General features: G+C 43.4%; 1 protein-coding gene across 1 annotated transcript; it reads left to right on the forward strand.

Annotated features, from left to right (window-relative positions):
• The first annotated feature begins 2,650 nt into the window (after window positions 1-2,650).
• On the forward strand, window positions 2,651-15,228 carry NEK2 (NIMA related kinase 2). The gene is made up of 8 exons (XM_041762991.1): window positions 2,651-2,824; window positions 4,065-4,282; window positions 4,577-4,817; window positions 6,966-7,048; window positions 7,723-7,849; window positions 8,742-8,958; window positions 10,933-11,058; window positions 14,386-15,228. The coding sequence occupies exons 1-8, from the start codon at window positions 2,729-2,731 to the stop codon at window positions 14,610-14,612; spliced, it is 1,335 nt and encodes a 444-aa protein (XP_041618925.1). The 5' UTR covers window positions 2,651-2,728; the 3' UTR covers window positions 14,613-15,228.
• The last annotated feature ends 668 nt before the right edge of the window (window positions 15,229-15,896 follow it).

Consider the following 15,896-nt stretch of genomic DNA (forward strand, 5'->3'; position numbering starts at 1 on the left):
AGAAACTGAGTGCAATCGCATCTTAAAAAATTAGTGGAAAATGGAGAAAAGAGAGAGGAAGTGACAGGGGATGAGGTGTTTCATGTAAGGGGCTCCTGATTGGCTTCCACATGCTTCTCGGCCTCCAGTGTCTCTGCTCTAGCGTCTAGGGAGCTCTGCTGGGCTGTCCTGCCCCTTACTCTCACTCAATGGTATGGACTAACTCTGGCCGGGCGTTAGGGTTTCTCATGCTTTTTTCTATGTCGCTTTTTTCTTTGTCCTCGTGAACATGACTCCGCTGTCTCTTCTCTAATGAACACCTGGCATACCAATGCCTATCATTACCCCTGGCACACTGTAAATGCTCAATAAATATTTGTTGAGTGAACATATATATCTAGAAGCCACTCTCCATACTCCTAGGATGGCCTTTCCCCAATATTCTCTGCCATAGGGTTGGGGCATTTGAAACAAGAGTACTTTGGGGCTCACTCCAGACCCTTGCACGATTATAAGCTACTTTCTCATACTTTAACAAAAATGTATTCATGCCTCCTTTCACAGGACTTATCTTGGCTGCCAGGAGCTTGGAGCTGAGCTACTGTCAGACCCGTGTCAACAAATAATGATAAATAACAAGGCAAGTGTTGGTTTATGTACAAGGTGGTCTGTGAACACCTGTGTAGATGGAAAACCTGCTTGTTTTAGCATGCTAGAAGAAGCTTCCTAGGGTATAGGATAGAAAGTCGGCACTGAATATTGTAAGACAAGTTGTGTCCTCTGGACAGACATGGGGGGTGAGGAGTGGTTTGGGGAGTAGGGTGGATAGTATTCCAGGCAAACGGAATAAGGGGTACACAGGTGATGGTGGTAGTGGTGGTGGTGGTGGTGAGAGATGAGAAAGTGTGCCAGGTTTGGGGAATTGGGGCAAAGCATGAGAGCCAGTGGGTGGCCAGAGAGAAGATGCAGGATTGGATTTAGGGCCGTCCAGCCAAAGAGCCCCATATGTGTCAATCTTTAACAGGTCTAAAATTAAAAAAAAAAATACAATGCTAATTAACTCAGACACTTGTGGCTCCTTACATAACTTTTGAAACCTAAATTGGCCCTATTCCCTTGAGGTAAGACCGTGTCCTTGCATGTTACTTTAAAAATTCTCCCGGCTGGCAATTCCAATTATATATTCAGTGCATGTAAGAAATTCCTTATTTTTAACGTAAAGAGGTTTGTAATTCTTATTAATAGAAAATCCAGTTCCTCTCAACTCTATGCTGAACAGATATTTAAAGAAAATTGACCTATTTATGTACTGCCAAATGATTAGTCTCCTGGTAATGGACTCTTCCAGGGCTGGCCCCCTCTCCCAGGTAAAAATGGGACTGCTCCATCTGACTACCTGAGCTGGGCACCCGAAGAGGCTATATCTTATGAAGCACTGCCAATTAATTATGTCTGGCACCCCAGATAACCTATGTGGTAGTCTTTTCTAATAAAAAAAAAAATTGTAGGAGTCTAAAAGATAAAAGACTATCTCTGCCTTAGAGCCACCATATTCTCCTGGGTATTCCAAAATATCAAGGACTTGCATATTCTACACTGCGGTTTTGCACACATCCTGTGCATGTTAAACAGGACTGTACGTTTAGTGTTCAAAAATATAGTCTCTCGGGATCCCCGGGTGGCTCAGTGGTTTAGCGCCGACTTCGGCCCAGGATGTGATCCTGGAGACCGGGGATCGAGTCCCACGTCGGGCTCCCTGCATGGGGCCTGCTTCTCCCTCTGCCTGTGTCTCTGCCTCTCTCTCTGTATCTACCATGAATAAATAAATAAAATCTTTATATACATATATATATATACATATATATATTCTCTCTTTCTCTCTCTCTACACTCTATGATGTACACTCTATGATGATTGCACCCAAAAGTCATGCGTAAGCTTTAAATCCTTTCTAGGAGGATCCACTGTTTGCAAATTGATTCTTCTCTTCCTGGCCGTTGGACCTAAATAAATAATCTAACTTTTCTGTGCTTCGGCTTCGTCCTGGGCAAGAATACTAGTTCCTGCATTACCGTCTGGCGTTGAGGAACAAGGGAGCCGGCACAGGTACAGCGCTCTGCGCAGTCCCCGCCGGGCGTGCCCCGGTTGGGGCACCGGTCGGCGAGGTTGTGTACGGCGCAGCCCCGCTTCTCCGCCCTCCGCTTCCGCCACGACTTCAGTGCGACGCCTCCCAGGCTCGGGGGTTCAGGAACCTAAGAGGAGGGCGCTGTGTAGACGAGAGTGGGTAGTGCGAGGGGTCAGGGTGCCGAGGGCAGCAGGCAGCCCTTTGGGTGGGTGGGGGGGCGGCGGCAGCGTGCAAAGAAGCCCGAGGGGAGGTCTCAGGACTTCGAGCACCCAGGAGGCCTGGGCGGAGGTTCCCGAGCTGCGGAGACCCGCCTACACCCGCTTCCAATGCCCCCGCCTCCCTGCGGCTTAGCTCCGCCCCTTTCTCCCTTCGGGGGCGCTAGGCGGGGAAGCGGACGCCGACGCCGACGCGGTTGCCTAGCAACACACCTTTCCCAGGATGCCTGGGGTGTTGTGTTCTCTTAGCCAATCAGAGAGGCGAGGCGGCCTCCCCGCGGGCCAATAGGCTGCCGGGCCGGGGCCCGCGTCGGTTAAACCGGGCTGGAGACCCGAGCGGCTGCGCGGTGGCCCGGAGCGGTCTCGGAGCCGGCGGAGCGACCTGCGGGAGGCCTGCGGCGGCCGGGCCATGCCGACGCGGGCGGAGGACTACGAGGTGCTGCACACCATTGGCACCGGCTCCTATGGCCGCTGCCAGAAGATCCGGAGGAAGAGCGACGGCAAGGTGAGCGCGGGCCGCCTCCCCGTCTCCGCCGCTGCAGCGCTTTCTCCCGCCGGCGGCGAGCGCCCTCGGCCCCTGGGGTGGCTGGCGGGGGAGCGAGGGGCCCGTCTCTCCGGGCTTGCTCCGGGGCTGGGGATCCAGCCTGCATCTTTTGAGATCTACCTATCTGTATTTTTTTTTTTTCCCTTCCCTCCTTTTTCCTGCTTTGACTTGCTAAGGGCCTCCCATTAGTGACAGGTAGGTAGCTCGAGTGTCGAGCTCTTTCCAGAATAGAGTGGCCCCCTCGGACATAGGAAAGAGGCAGGGACCACCGGGACCTGGAGCTTTTTGTCTTGCAGTCAGAGCTCGTTTAAAAATACCCGTTCTTCGGATTATTGGATTCTTCTTTCCCAGGGTGTGCAGGTAGATCTTAGTACGGGAAGAAACAATGGAGAGGAAACTGCCTGCCTGTCTGGGGCTGGAGGGATCTTTCTTCCCAAGGACTCTCACCCTGGAAAAGTGGGCCCGGTTGGAATGATGAGGGGCTTTGATTACCTCTTTTTAAAAAAAAAAAAAAAATTTTATTTATTTATTCATGAGAGACACACACAGAGGCAGAGACACAGGCAGAGGGAGAAGCAGGCTCTCTGTGGGGAGCCTGATGTGGGACTCGATCCCAGACTCCGGGATCACACCCCGAGTGAAAGGCAGATGCTCAACCACTGAGCCACCCAGGTGTCCCTATTACCTCTGCTCCAGCTTTGACCAAAGTACCTTTCCCCGACCTACCACAAAGCACCTGAAGGCAGCGGTTTGGGGGGAGGCCGAATATGTGCCTCATGCCCCTGTCTCCCATTGCATCATTTACTGCTTGAAATTGAGGGCAAAGTTACAGAAATAAATGCAGGGGTTCTTAAGTTTATTAAAGTAAACTAGATGATAACAAATGTGTGATCTATTTAATAAAGAAGTGACTTTTAAAATTTTTAAATTTTAGGGGCGCCTGGATGGCTCAGTGGTTGAGCATCTGCCTTTGACTCAGAGCGTGATCCCAGGATCCTGAGATCCAGCCCCACATCAGGCTCCCTGCCTGCTTCTCCCTCTGCCTGTGTTTCTGCCTCTCTCTCTGTCTCCCATGAATAAATAAATAAAATCTTAAAAATAAATAAATAAATAAATCTTAAAAAAATTTTTTTTTTAATTTTAGAATGTTCGTTCTTTGAGTATAATGAGTTCATTCATACCTTGGAAATTCTTACTTCAGGTATTAGTTTGGAAAGAACTTGACTATGGCTCCATGACAGAAGCCGAGAAACAGATGCTTGTTTCTGAAGTGAATTTGCTCCGTGAACTGAAACATCCAAACATTGTCCGTTACTATGATCGAATTATTGACCGAACCAACACAACACTGTACATTGTAATGGAATATTGTGAAGGAGGGGACCTGGCTAGTCTAATTACAAAGGGAACAAAGGAAAGGTAAATCCGTCTTTTTAACTTAAGCTAAAAACAGGCCAAGTTTTCTTTTCTGTTAAGCATCCTGTTTTAGGATTGGGGATGAAGTACTTAGTAATGGGAAAGACTTCTTGTATTTGTTTGATGGGTTGACAGCACTTTAGAAAAATCTCTGGTGAATCAACACTCATATCTCATTTTGAAAATAAGAGTTTATTTCCCTATTTGTACATTCTGAAAACTAGAGACTTCACGTTATCCCATTTTTTAAATGGCTTTGTTCATAAGTTATATGCTGTATAACTGCTTTGGTTTCAGACAATATTTAGAGGAAGAGTTTGTTCTTCGAGTGATGACTCAGCTGACTCTGGCCCTAAAGGAATGTCACAGACGAAGCGATGGTGGTCATACTGTGCTGCATCGTGATCTGAAACCAGCCAATGTTTTCCTGGATGGCAAGCAAAACGTTAAGCTTGGGGACTTTGGGCTAGCGAGGATATTAAACCATGATACAAGTTTTGCAAAAACATTTGTTGGCACACCCTATTACATGTCTCCTGTAAGTACTTCAGAATTTAAATACTTTTTAAACATCCTAATGCTAAGCGTTCAAATGCAGGGAAATTGAGGTTTTGTTTACTTGTTTGCTTAGTAATACACAATAGCCAAGAATTATAACATTCATTTTAAATTTATATTTTTTTCAAATGAACCACCAGACTATTTAATTCCTCTATATCAGCAATTAAAGTGAAGCTTTTTTTTTTTTTTTTTTAAGATTTATTTATATATTTGAGAGAGAGAGCATGAGCAAGAGTGGAGGGAGAAGCAGAGGGTGAGGGAGAGAATCTCAAGCAGACTCCCCGCTGAGTGTGGATCTCAACTCGGGGCTGGATCCCCAGACCCTGGGATCATGACCTGAGCCAAAAGCAAAAGAGTCGGACAGTTACCCAACTGAGCTACCCAGGCATCCCTAAAGAGAAGCTTTTATTGAATGACTGCCCTGTGGCAAGTGCCAGGATTACAAAGATGAAATAGGTTTGGTCTCTGGCCTCAAGAGCAACATCTCCCAAAGTGCCATGGGTCCTGTACTTCAGCTTGGACTTCTTTGGAGTGTTTGTTTAAAATGCAGAGTCCTGGACCCCAAACCCAAATCCAGTGAGTCTGGATCTCTGGACCAGTTCTTGTACTCTGCTTTTACCCCCACCCCCCTTCCACTTTTCATTTTGGACTCTGCCTTTTAACACACTCTCTAGATGATTCTTCTTGGTGGAGATTCACTCCAGATAACATGTTTTTATGGTGTTAGCTTCTTGTACTTGCTCTTTTTTTGTTACTTTTTCCTGCAGGGAGCTGCAGCCCACTCACATTATGTATCCTTTCCCTCTGTTCCTGGATATTTTGTTTCCAAAATTTCTTACCCTTCTAAGGAGCCAGGCTCTGCATACCTTTGTGTGAATTGTTCTGTCTTCCTTTTTGGTTATTTCTTGGCCTGTAGCTCTCAGAATGAAATTGCTAGGTCAAAGAATATGAACTGTTTATGACTCTCTAGATATTACCTGATGGCTCTTGATAAGCTTGAAGCAGTATGCTATCACCAATGTGTTGTATATGAAATCTGAGCAGATACAGATGGAGATTTATTCTTTTTTTTTTAAGCAATTCACAAACATTTCCAGGATTTTCCAAATCTTTTTTAGTTATTTTCCCCAATCTGACTATAGTATAAAACTTTGTAAATTAACAGTTTTGTTTTTGACTAAGCTTAGACACTGTCAGAACCAAGCCATTTTCTCACTGGATCAGATTCCAAATAGAAAGCCTTAAACATAAAGGAAAATTATCCAGAAGTGGTTCTTGGAAAATTTGAAACCTGTGTAATTCTTTTGTTCCTTTTCCCTCCTGCTCTTGTAATTAGATCAGTTCGGTCTTCCCTAAGGCATTGATTGTCAGGAAGTGGTATCAAACTCACCTGTTGGGAGATTAAAACACCAAGAAGCTTCCTGAAGGCTTTGGTACTTGCTTCAGTGCCCTTTGTTGAGAATAAGAACTGTGGTAGACTATTACTGTACGTGTGGGAGAAAGGCAAATGATTAAACTAGAAAATGAGAATAATTCATACTGTGACTTATACTGTGGACTAAGGGAAAGATATATAAATGGATAATTCATTAAAATGGATAGCCATTTATGTCTATATCCACTTAAATGTAGGCTAGATAAATGTTTTGGTTATTCTGAAATTTCTCTGGTTCTTTTTTTTCCCCTCAAGTTCTTTTAAAATGGAATTTTTAGATTATGAATGCCTTGTGGGTAGAGGTTTGAATTATCAGCACCTGATCTTTTGTAACACAATAACATTTGTGCAAGAAAAAAAGGTGCATGAATTATATGGGACAAAATATATTAGAATGATTACCTTTTTTCCATTATAAATTTGAAGATAAAATACAAAGTGCCATCTTTTGTTATTATGATACAAGATTGACATAAGCTGAATGAGCCTTTTGTATTTGATATTTTTGTTACAGATATAAAATGTAACATAAAATGTTTTCCCTTTTTTTTTTTCTCTCTGAGTCAGTATTACCAAACTTAAAGAGATTCCACTTTTGTCTTGGGTTATTTTGTAAGTTTTAAAACAAGATAAACTTTTGATTCCTCCTACATTTTTACCCTGATTACCCCCTTTACCTTGTTCCTTTAGGAACAAATGAATCGGATGTCCTACAATGAAAAATCGGATATCTGGTCACTAGGTTGTTTGCTGTATGAATTGTGTGCATTAATGTAAGTATGATGAAGTCAGATTTCTGGTCTGAAGTTTATACAGTCATAGAGGCTTGTCACCTTTCACTGGGTTCAACTTTTTGAGCATCCATGCATATTCAAATCTGAAAGACTCATACAGATTAAAAAATTATTTGCAAATTAATAATGTAACCCCTGAGGCTGGTTCACACTTTTAACCTGGTTAGATTCATCCCTTGCTAGACTGATACTTAGCTCAGGGGGAGAGCACAGAGGTCAGGCCTATGGAAGACATGAAACGAAAGTCTAGGGGAGAGGTCTGGGGTCTGGAGAACAAGAAAGTGTTCCCATTCTTTTCCTTCTAAGCCTTTCTGTAGAGCAGCAGTTCTCAGCCCTGGAGTGGGAAATAATATTACCCTCTAAGGGACATTTAACAATGTCTGGAGACATTTTTGGATGTCACAGCTAGAGATAGCTACTGGCGTCTCATGATTAGACAGGACAGCAATGCTGCAAAATGTACTACAATGCACAGGTTAGCCTCCCCTAACAAACATTACATAACTCTAAATGTCTAATGCCAAGATTGGGCTACTTAGCTGTGGAAGACAATCCCAGAAGAGACATAAATACAAACTGGAGCTTAAACTATGCTTTTGATTTGGTTCCTATTCTATATTTTCATTTTTACATTAAAAACATTTCTCCCTCAGGCCTCCATTTACAGCTTTCAACCAGAAAGAACTAGCAGGGAAGATTAGAGAAGGCAAATTCAGGCGAATTCCATACCGTTACTCTGATGAATTGAATGATATTATTACAAGGATGTTAAATTTAAAGGTAAAGAGTGTAAGATTATATTGTCTGTGTCTATCTCTCAATTACATCGTGGAGTATATTTTCTCTCTTGGAGCAATAAGACTGAAGAAGCACTAGCTGTATTTCCTTAGGTAAATCTACTCTGTTAATGCAAGTGAAAACATGTAAATTTGGCAAATTGTGTGTTCTTGCTAGCCTACGTTCTGTGCTCTCTTTAGGTCTCCTCTCTCTCTCTGCCATGCTAACAGATGGTTGATTAGCAAAGCAAGATTGCAGAAAACCTCCAAATCCGCAGTTCCCTTTGCTTACCTCAGCATGGCAGGTGGTAAGGGAAGGAGTCACAAATAAGACTTCATTACCCTGCCTCTTGCTCCAGTTGAGAGATCAGAGATGGGGCAAGGGAGGGCTGGCTTAAAAAAAAAAAAAAAAAAAATCCAGGGGAAATAAATAAAGATGAGGTGGAAAAAAATATGGCTGTGGGATGGGGATGGAGATGTCCTAGGGTCAGGTTGAAATGCTGTGGAATTACAAAGAAGGATAATGGTGACCTGACAGGACTGAAGGTCAATGAGAGAGGATTTTGCTTAAAGTAGTAGTAAAGTAGTATTAGAGTACTTTCCCTAAAACAGACCTGAGCAGTGCTTCCAACCACCAGCTCAGGGATTAAACTTTTTTAGAAAGGTTAAGGGGGAACGGAGGTTAAGTGAACATCTACATTACTGTGGACCCAGAACCTCATGGGTTAAAGCCACTAGTGAACTTAACCTTTCCAGGTGTTGAATTAAGACCCATCCATAAAGGAGGCCTTTCTTTTGTCTTGGAAACATATGCCGTTTTTTAGTGTACCTGCTCTGTTAGGACGAGCATTGTGTTATGAAATCTGATTATAACACTGAGCATTTCTTTCCCCCAGGATTACCACCGACCTTCTGTGGAAGAAATTCTTGACAATCCTTTGATAGCAAACTTGGTTGCAGAAGAGCAAAGAAGAAATCCCGAGAGGAGAGGGCGGCGATTAGAACCAGAGAAGTTGCAGGATTCCAGCCCTGTCTTAGGAGAGCTGAAACTAAAGGAACTGCAGCTACAGGAGAGAGAGCGAGCCCTCAAAGCTCGTGAAGAAAGGCTGGAGCGTAAGTCCAAGTGGGGGCAAAACACGGGAGAGCTATGGAGGTTCTTTTGATGTGCATGAAATCTATTGGAATGGAATATTTGATATTCGTATGTTCTGCTGGAACATACTATAAATGCTTGAGAAACCAGAATATGGGTTGTAAAATAGTATATGAAGCATGCTGGCCACCTTCATATAGAGCCTCTTTTTCTGAGATTGGTCGCTCTTACTGTTGTTACTAGCTGTGATGTCCCTAATGCAGTAGCCATTATACTTTACTGCGGAGCCTCTTTTTCTTTCCCTTCCTTAATGTGTTTATACCCTAAATTTTTTTTTCCATTGTAAAAGAGGGTTTTAGCATTGGCTGCCTTCCATAATAAAAACCATCACTTTCATTTTCTGAAATGGCTGATCCAGCACAGTGCAGGTGTAAAATACTGTAGCATGCAGAACTCAACATGTTCAGGCAACTCAGAAGAGTATGTGGGTGCCAGGTGTTTTAGGCCCATCAACACTCTGATGAGTATTAACTGATTAGATACTAATTAGTTCTTGATGTTGAAAGTCTGTCTACCCTACTAAAGCATGAGCCACTACCCAGGTTTTTGCATGATGCAGGGTAGCAAGAGCAGGAGCACTACAGTAAAGAGTGATGGTCCAGTGGAAGAGAAGCCATGACAGGACAGATTGAGGCCCCCTCAGCAGATGTGAAGAAATACTAGGTGGTCCAGGTTCTTGGACATCACACTGGGGAAGTGGCCTGTGCCGTCCCTGTGGGAGCCTTGTGTACAGGTAGGTGAAGAAGAGGCAGCTTCATGTAGCACAGAGAACTATTTTTTTTTCTTTTTTAATCTCAGTTTTAGTGCTTATAAGCTATGTGACCTTGGTCAAGAGATGACCCTCTCTGGGCCTCAGTTTCTTCCACTACAAAAAGATAGCGTTAGGGGCCTGGGTGGCTCAGTGGCTGAGCATCTGCCTTCGGTTCAGGTCATGATCCCAGGGTCCTGGGATCAAGTCCTGCATTGGGCTCCCCCGGAAGTCTACTTTTCCCTCTGCCTCTCCCCACAGCTGCTCTCGCTTGCTCTCTCTCTCTCAAATAAATAAAATCTAAAAAAAAAAAAAAAAAACATTAAGGGAAGAGAGAAGAGAAAGAAAGAGAGTTACAACCATCTCCTGCCATCCCCGTGGCTCACCTGATTTTGCTTCTGCAGCTTCATGCACAATGTGGACTATAGGCATGTTTCTGTTTAAATGAACTTAGAAAGCATCCAGTGCATACATGACTGTTTATTACTTCCTGATGGTGGTTGCATAGCGTGCTGTGAGATAGGCTTTCTGCAGAAGGATGACCTATGCTTACCCAGAAATCTTTTCTGGATGCTTCTGTCAAAAGAATTTGTAAAACAAACAACCCTTTTATTAAAACTTACCCCAGTGTTCTGTAGTTTCATATAGCAACTGAAACCTGAACTTTCTGAATTCTGAGCCATGAATTTAAAAATGACCTTTGTTACTGATCTAAAGAAGTACCTCCTAACCTAGCTGTGGTTTTTTTCCCCCTCCATTTGGGTGCTGTCACTCACCCAGAAAGAGCGTTTGCTCTGTGAGGTCAGGTCATGCCCGGAAAATGGACTGTTGCCCGTTTTCAGTGGAAAGCAGAGATGGCTTTAGTTGTTTATTTTCCCAAATGGGTTCCACTCAGACAGCATGACCAAAGGTTGACGCTAACTTTGTGTTTGTGCTTAAACCAGTCCTTATGAGAAAACCTAAGACAACATGCCACATACTGAAGTGCTGGATTAAAACCTAACACAATAGGTTGACCAGGGTTTATGGTAAGAAAACTTTCACGGTACCAGTGAGGCGTGCTGGTCTTCGTGATTAGGAAAGGTGGAAAGATTACCAGATGTGAAAGGTCTTATACCTGTAGCCCCTCGTTGACATCTTTCTTATCCCTTGCCTTTTTATTTTTTTTTCCTTGCCTTTTTTAAAGAGAAGGAACGGGAGCTTTGTGTTCGTGAGAGACTGGCAGAGGACAAGCTGGCTAGGGCAGAAAATCTGTTGAAGAATTACAGCCTGCTGAAGGAGCAGAAGTTCCTGTGTCTGGCAAGTGATCCAGGTATGAGAATCAGCTCCGTAGACAGAAGCTGCCGCCATAGATGAAGTGGCATCCCTGTTGCTGCCATGGGGCCCTGGTAGCCCTAAGTCTCCCAAGTCTAGCATTTTAAGATGGAGTTAATGAAATATATGCATTTCAATGGAAATAATTATTCTTTGATAGCAGTGATTTACTTAATGGGTTCATAGACCCAAGGCAATGAGTCCTAATGAGTTCGTCTTCAATTTTATTTACCTCATTGAACTACCTATTTAGTTTTTGATACTTGTTTTTACAAGTTAGGCCTTTTTAAATTTTTATTTTTTAATTTTTTTATTTAAAGATTTAATTTATTTATTCATGAGAGACACAGAGTGAGAGAGAGAGAGAGAGAGAGAGAGAGAGGCAGAGACATGGGCAGAGGGAGAAGCAGGCTCCATGCAGGGAGCCTGACGTGGGACTTGATCCCGGGTCCTCAGGATCAAGCCCTGGACTGAAGGCATCGCTAAACCTCTGAGCCACCCGGGCTACCCGAGGTCCTTTTTAAAGATTTTCCTCTGGCTTCATTATCAAAACTTTACATTTATCTCCATTTTCAAGCAGAAATCCCAGCATTTTATTCTTGCCACAGGAGCAAGAGTAGTAAGTGCCACCTCCTTTATAGAAAGTACAACTTAAGAGGTATGATAAACTGACCGTAGAATAAGGCATCACTTTTGGATCTTTGCTAAGACCCTTCAAACTGAAACATGTATTTATCAAATTTCAGTTGGTTGATATCTACGAACACTCTGTGCATCCTCGTTACTCGGAGTGTCATTTGTGGACAGTCAGCCTTCCCAGGGCCCTGTCTTTGTGTGCCTTGTGCCCTCGCTCTGCTCTCCAAGACGTGGTGGGTGCATAAACCAGTGAGCCAGCTCTAACGGGCCTTCTCCATTTCACCGAATGCCCACATCCAACCTAATCGACTCTTTAAGCTTATAGAAAATGTGATGTGTTAAACCTCTTTTCTCTAAATTTCTTTGTGACACAACTTATTTTTTACAGTGTTTCTGTGGGTTTTAAATATTGAGTGTCTGGGCAGCCCGGGTGGCTCAGCAGTTTAGCGCTGCCTTCTGCCCAGGGCATGATCCCAGAGTTCCGGGATTGAGTCCCACATCGGGCTCCCTGCATGGAGCCTGCTTCTCCCTCTGCCTGTGTCTGCCTCTCTCTCTGTGTGTGTGTCTCTAATAAATAAATAGTCTTAAAAAAAAAGAGTATCATGTCTTTGGCAAATAGTGACAGTTTAAAAAAAAAATTGAGTGAATTTTCCAGTGAAACTTGGGCAGTCTACTGTGTAGGGCAGCATTTGTGAAGGCTGCTGTCATTTCCATCTGGAATAAATTGAGACAGTATCTTCTTCTGCCACCCATAAAGACAAAATAGGCTGAAATTATGATCACTGTGGTAGAGCAAGGAGAAGTTTTGATCTGGGTGAGTTTCACTCATCAAACCTGTTGTCCAGAATCATCAAAGGTCCTGCTAGGTCTGCTCCTCCAGGGAATGAGCTTATTTACATCTTGCCCTGAGAGTCTTTGAACAAAGGCTGAAAAGAGCCGGAGCAGGATGATGTGTTTCAATATAGGATATATAAATAGGTATAGGGGGCAGCCCGGGTGGCTCAGCGGTTTAGCTCTGCCTTCAAGCCCAGGGCATGATCCTGGAGACCCAGGATCAAGACCCATGTCAGGCTCCTTGCATGGAGCCTGCTTCTCCCTCTGCCTCTGCCTCTGCCTCTCTCTCTCTCTGTGTCTCTCATGAATAAATAAAATCTTTTAAAAAAAAAATAGGTATAGGGATCTGTGTCGATGGGAATCATGACAAACACTTAAGATGAGCACCAGGAATCAAGTATCCCCCGGGGCCAGGAGATATTTTATGGCACCTACTCTGAGCATGTCAATCATAAGCAACATAGCAGGGGTGAGTGGGTGCCCTTGTGCACCTAGGACAGTTGGAAATATCCTCTCCCCGCCCTCGGGCTATACAATTCAGATCAGAGGAAAGTATAATATATCAAAATCATCATAGTAAGCAGCAGCATCTTTGTAAATGCTCCTAATCTATTTAATGAAATGTTAAACTCATTTTCTACTTAGTAAAATAGTAATTCTTTTTCTAAACCCTTCTTTCTTATAAAACCACCCCATTTGTAAGATTTACAATTTACATAGTCCGTGTATAAATACAGAGGTATTTGTGATGTTAAAGGTGGTTATCTTCAAAAAGAGTAGAGTTAAGGTCTAAAAGCAGTCAAGTTTGCTTTGTAGTAGGAACAGGACCAATGTATGATATAGGAAGTCCCAGGACAACTGGAAGGCAGTTTCTCTGTGTAGCCTGCCCCTACCCCAGGGCCTTTCCATTTCCTTGGCCTAGAGCATCTCCTCCAGAGAGCCATGTATGTGACTTCTCACTTTTTCACTTGCATAAAGTCTCTGCTCAAAAGTCCCCTTAATGCAGCTTTCAGCCCTGCAAACACCACCCAGTCTCCCTTTCTCAGTGTTATTTCCCCCCAATATACCTCAGATATTCCCGCATGTGTACTCATTTACTTGTTTCTGGTCTGGCTCCTCCTACTAGAATGTAGAATGGGACCTTTGTTTGGTCCACAGTGGCACGTACAATGAGCTCAGTAAATATTGGAACATATTTCCTTTAAATGAACACAAAGGAAAAATAAAAAGTTTCTGGAATTCAAAACTGCACGTCCCCAACTCCCGGATGGTTCTGTCAGTAGCTAATAGTGTAGCCACTTCATGGACATTTTTCTTCACGTAAAAAACGTTTTTTCACTACACCATTAACTTGAATTACCTTTTCCATGCCGAATTTGCTTAGGTTCTTTCTGAAACAAGTTTCCGGTCCATTAAGCTGCAGTGAAATAAGTGTTCTTGAATATTTAACCGAGATTATAGGTGCTCTCTGTAAAAAAGAGCTTGTGCTTCCTTACTGTTGTGGAAGTAACTCTAGGTAGAATAGCAATTGTTTTCAAGAACAGAGATAAGTCACCCAGATTTCCAGCAGTTTTACATTGTGGCCCATAATCACCAATGAACTTAACCTTTAAAGAAGAGTTGATTGCTAAGAGAATACGACCCTTGGCCTATTCCAGGACTGATTTTTTTCAGTGCTGTGGGTTAAAAGATGGATTGCTCCTGGCCAGCATCATGCCCCTAGCCTCCTGTCCCAAAGAAAATAACGCAGGTACCCCCAGATGACTAATGTGAACTGAAAGATTACGTGTTTTTGAGGAGTCGGGTAAGTATGGAGGAGTTGAACTTAAAACTCTTTCTCTTTCTCTTTCTCAAGAACTTTTTGACCTTCCATCCTCGATAATTAAGAAGAAGGTTCATTTCAGTGGGGAAAGCAAAGAGAACGTCATGAGGAGTAAGAATTCTGAGAGTCTGCTCACCTCCAAATCCAAGTGCAAAGACCTGAAGAAAAGGCTTCACGCTGCTCAGCTCCGCGCTCAAGCCTTGTCAGATATCGAAAAAAATTACCAGCTGAAAAGCAGACAGATTCTGGGCATGCGCTAGCCTAGCAGAGAGACACAGAGCCGTGTGCAGTATATCACCTACCCTTTAAAGATTGATCTTCAACTGCTGTAGCTTCACCATACTTGGTTCCGTGAGCCACGCCTTTTTGTATAGCGAGTGAGATATTTTGGGATTGCTTTGGTTGTTCTTCTGCAACACTTGTACCAAATGTCCACACGTTTAATTTTTCTTTCTTTATAGAAAGAATGACATTTTCATGGTTGGTTGGGCTTTCTGAATCCTGCGTGTGATTACTACTGGAACATGAAACATTACCTTCTAAATGTTGGGGGGCGGGGGGCGGCGGAAATAATGTTAGGGGAAAAATGTAGCACTTAGTTGAAACGACTGAGTGGTGTTCTTATAATTGTTGTGCCTAGATTTAAGGTTTTAAATGTTCTTGAGCTTAGAAAACCTGATGGGATGCAAATTGGCCACTAATACTGTGACATCCTGCTTAGAAATAGCCCTCTGGTCTGCAGTGGAAATCTGTCACCTTGCGTGAAATCCATCACTGTGATGTCTGTATTCTTCCCTTTTTACTCTATTTAAGAGTCTGAGCTGGCTGTCATTTACCCCCTGTTTCTCACTAAATAAATATTCTTTAGTTTTCCTATGTTTATCGTCTCCTGCATTTGTTGGTCACTTCGGTGAGGGTGTCGGTGTCTGTGGTTCATAGAGAATAGCAGTCTGGTGCTCATGAGAGCTGTGATGGTATTTCACTCTCTATCTCATCAACCTGTCTAAGCCAGTGGTCCTTAACTAGGGGCCACTTTGCATCCCAGGGGACATTTTGGAATCTTTGGAGACAGCAGTTGTAATGCCGGCGGGGAGGGTGCTACTTGCATCTAGTGGGCAGGGGCCAGGGGCGCTGCTGAATAGCCCGCCACGCACAGGACTGCGTCCACCCCGAAATGTCTTACAGTGCCACTCCTGTTTTTTTAATAGTGCCATCCTGAGAAATCTGATCTAGGCTAAAACTTGATGGAACATACCCCACCCCACCCTTGAAGGAAACTTACTGTAGTTTTGAGGGATTCTTTTTTTTACGTGTCTGACTTCTGGTATGAATTAGCAGGGGTTGCCGTGTCCGTCACGTGTTGCGTGTGATGTTTTCCTGGGAATGCTAATCTTTTCGGCTTAATGAAATAAGACCGAATTGTGAAGGGTTAATAACAAATGGGAAGAAATGCCTTTATTCGCTATTTTGTTGCTGGTTTATTACACAGTTATAATGTAGTTCCATTAAAAACAAATATTATCAAAACAAACTGATTTCCAGGC

Source organism: Vulpes lagopus, chromosome 1 (assembly GCF_018345385.1).
Source record: "Vulpes lagopus strain Blue_001 chromosome 1, ASM1834538v1, whole genome shotgun sequence".
Taxonomy (NCBI): Eukaryota; Metazoa; Chordata; class Mammalia; order Carnivora; family Canidae; genus Vulpes; species Vulpes lagopus.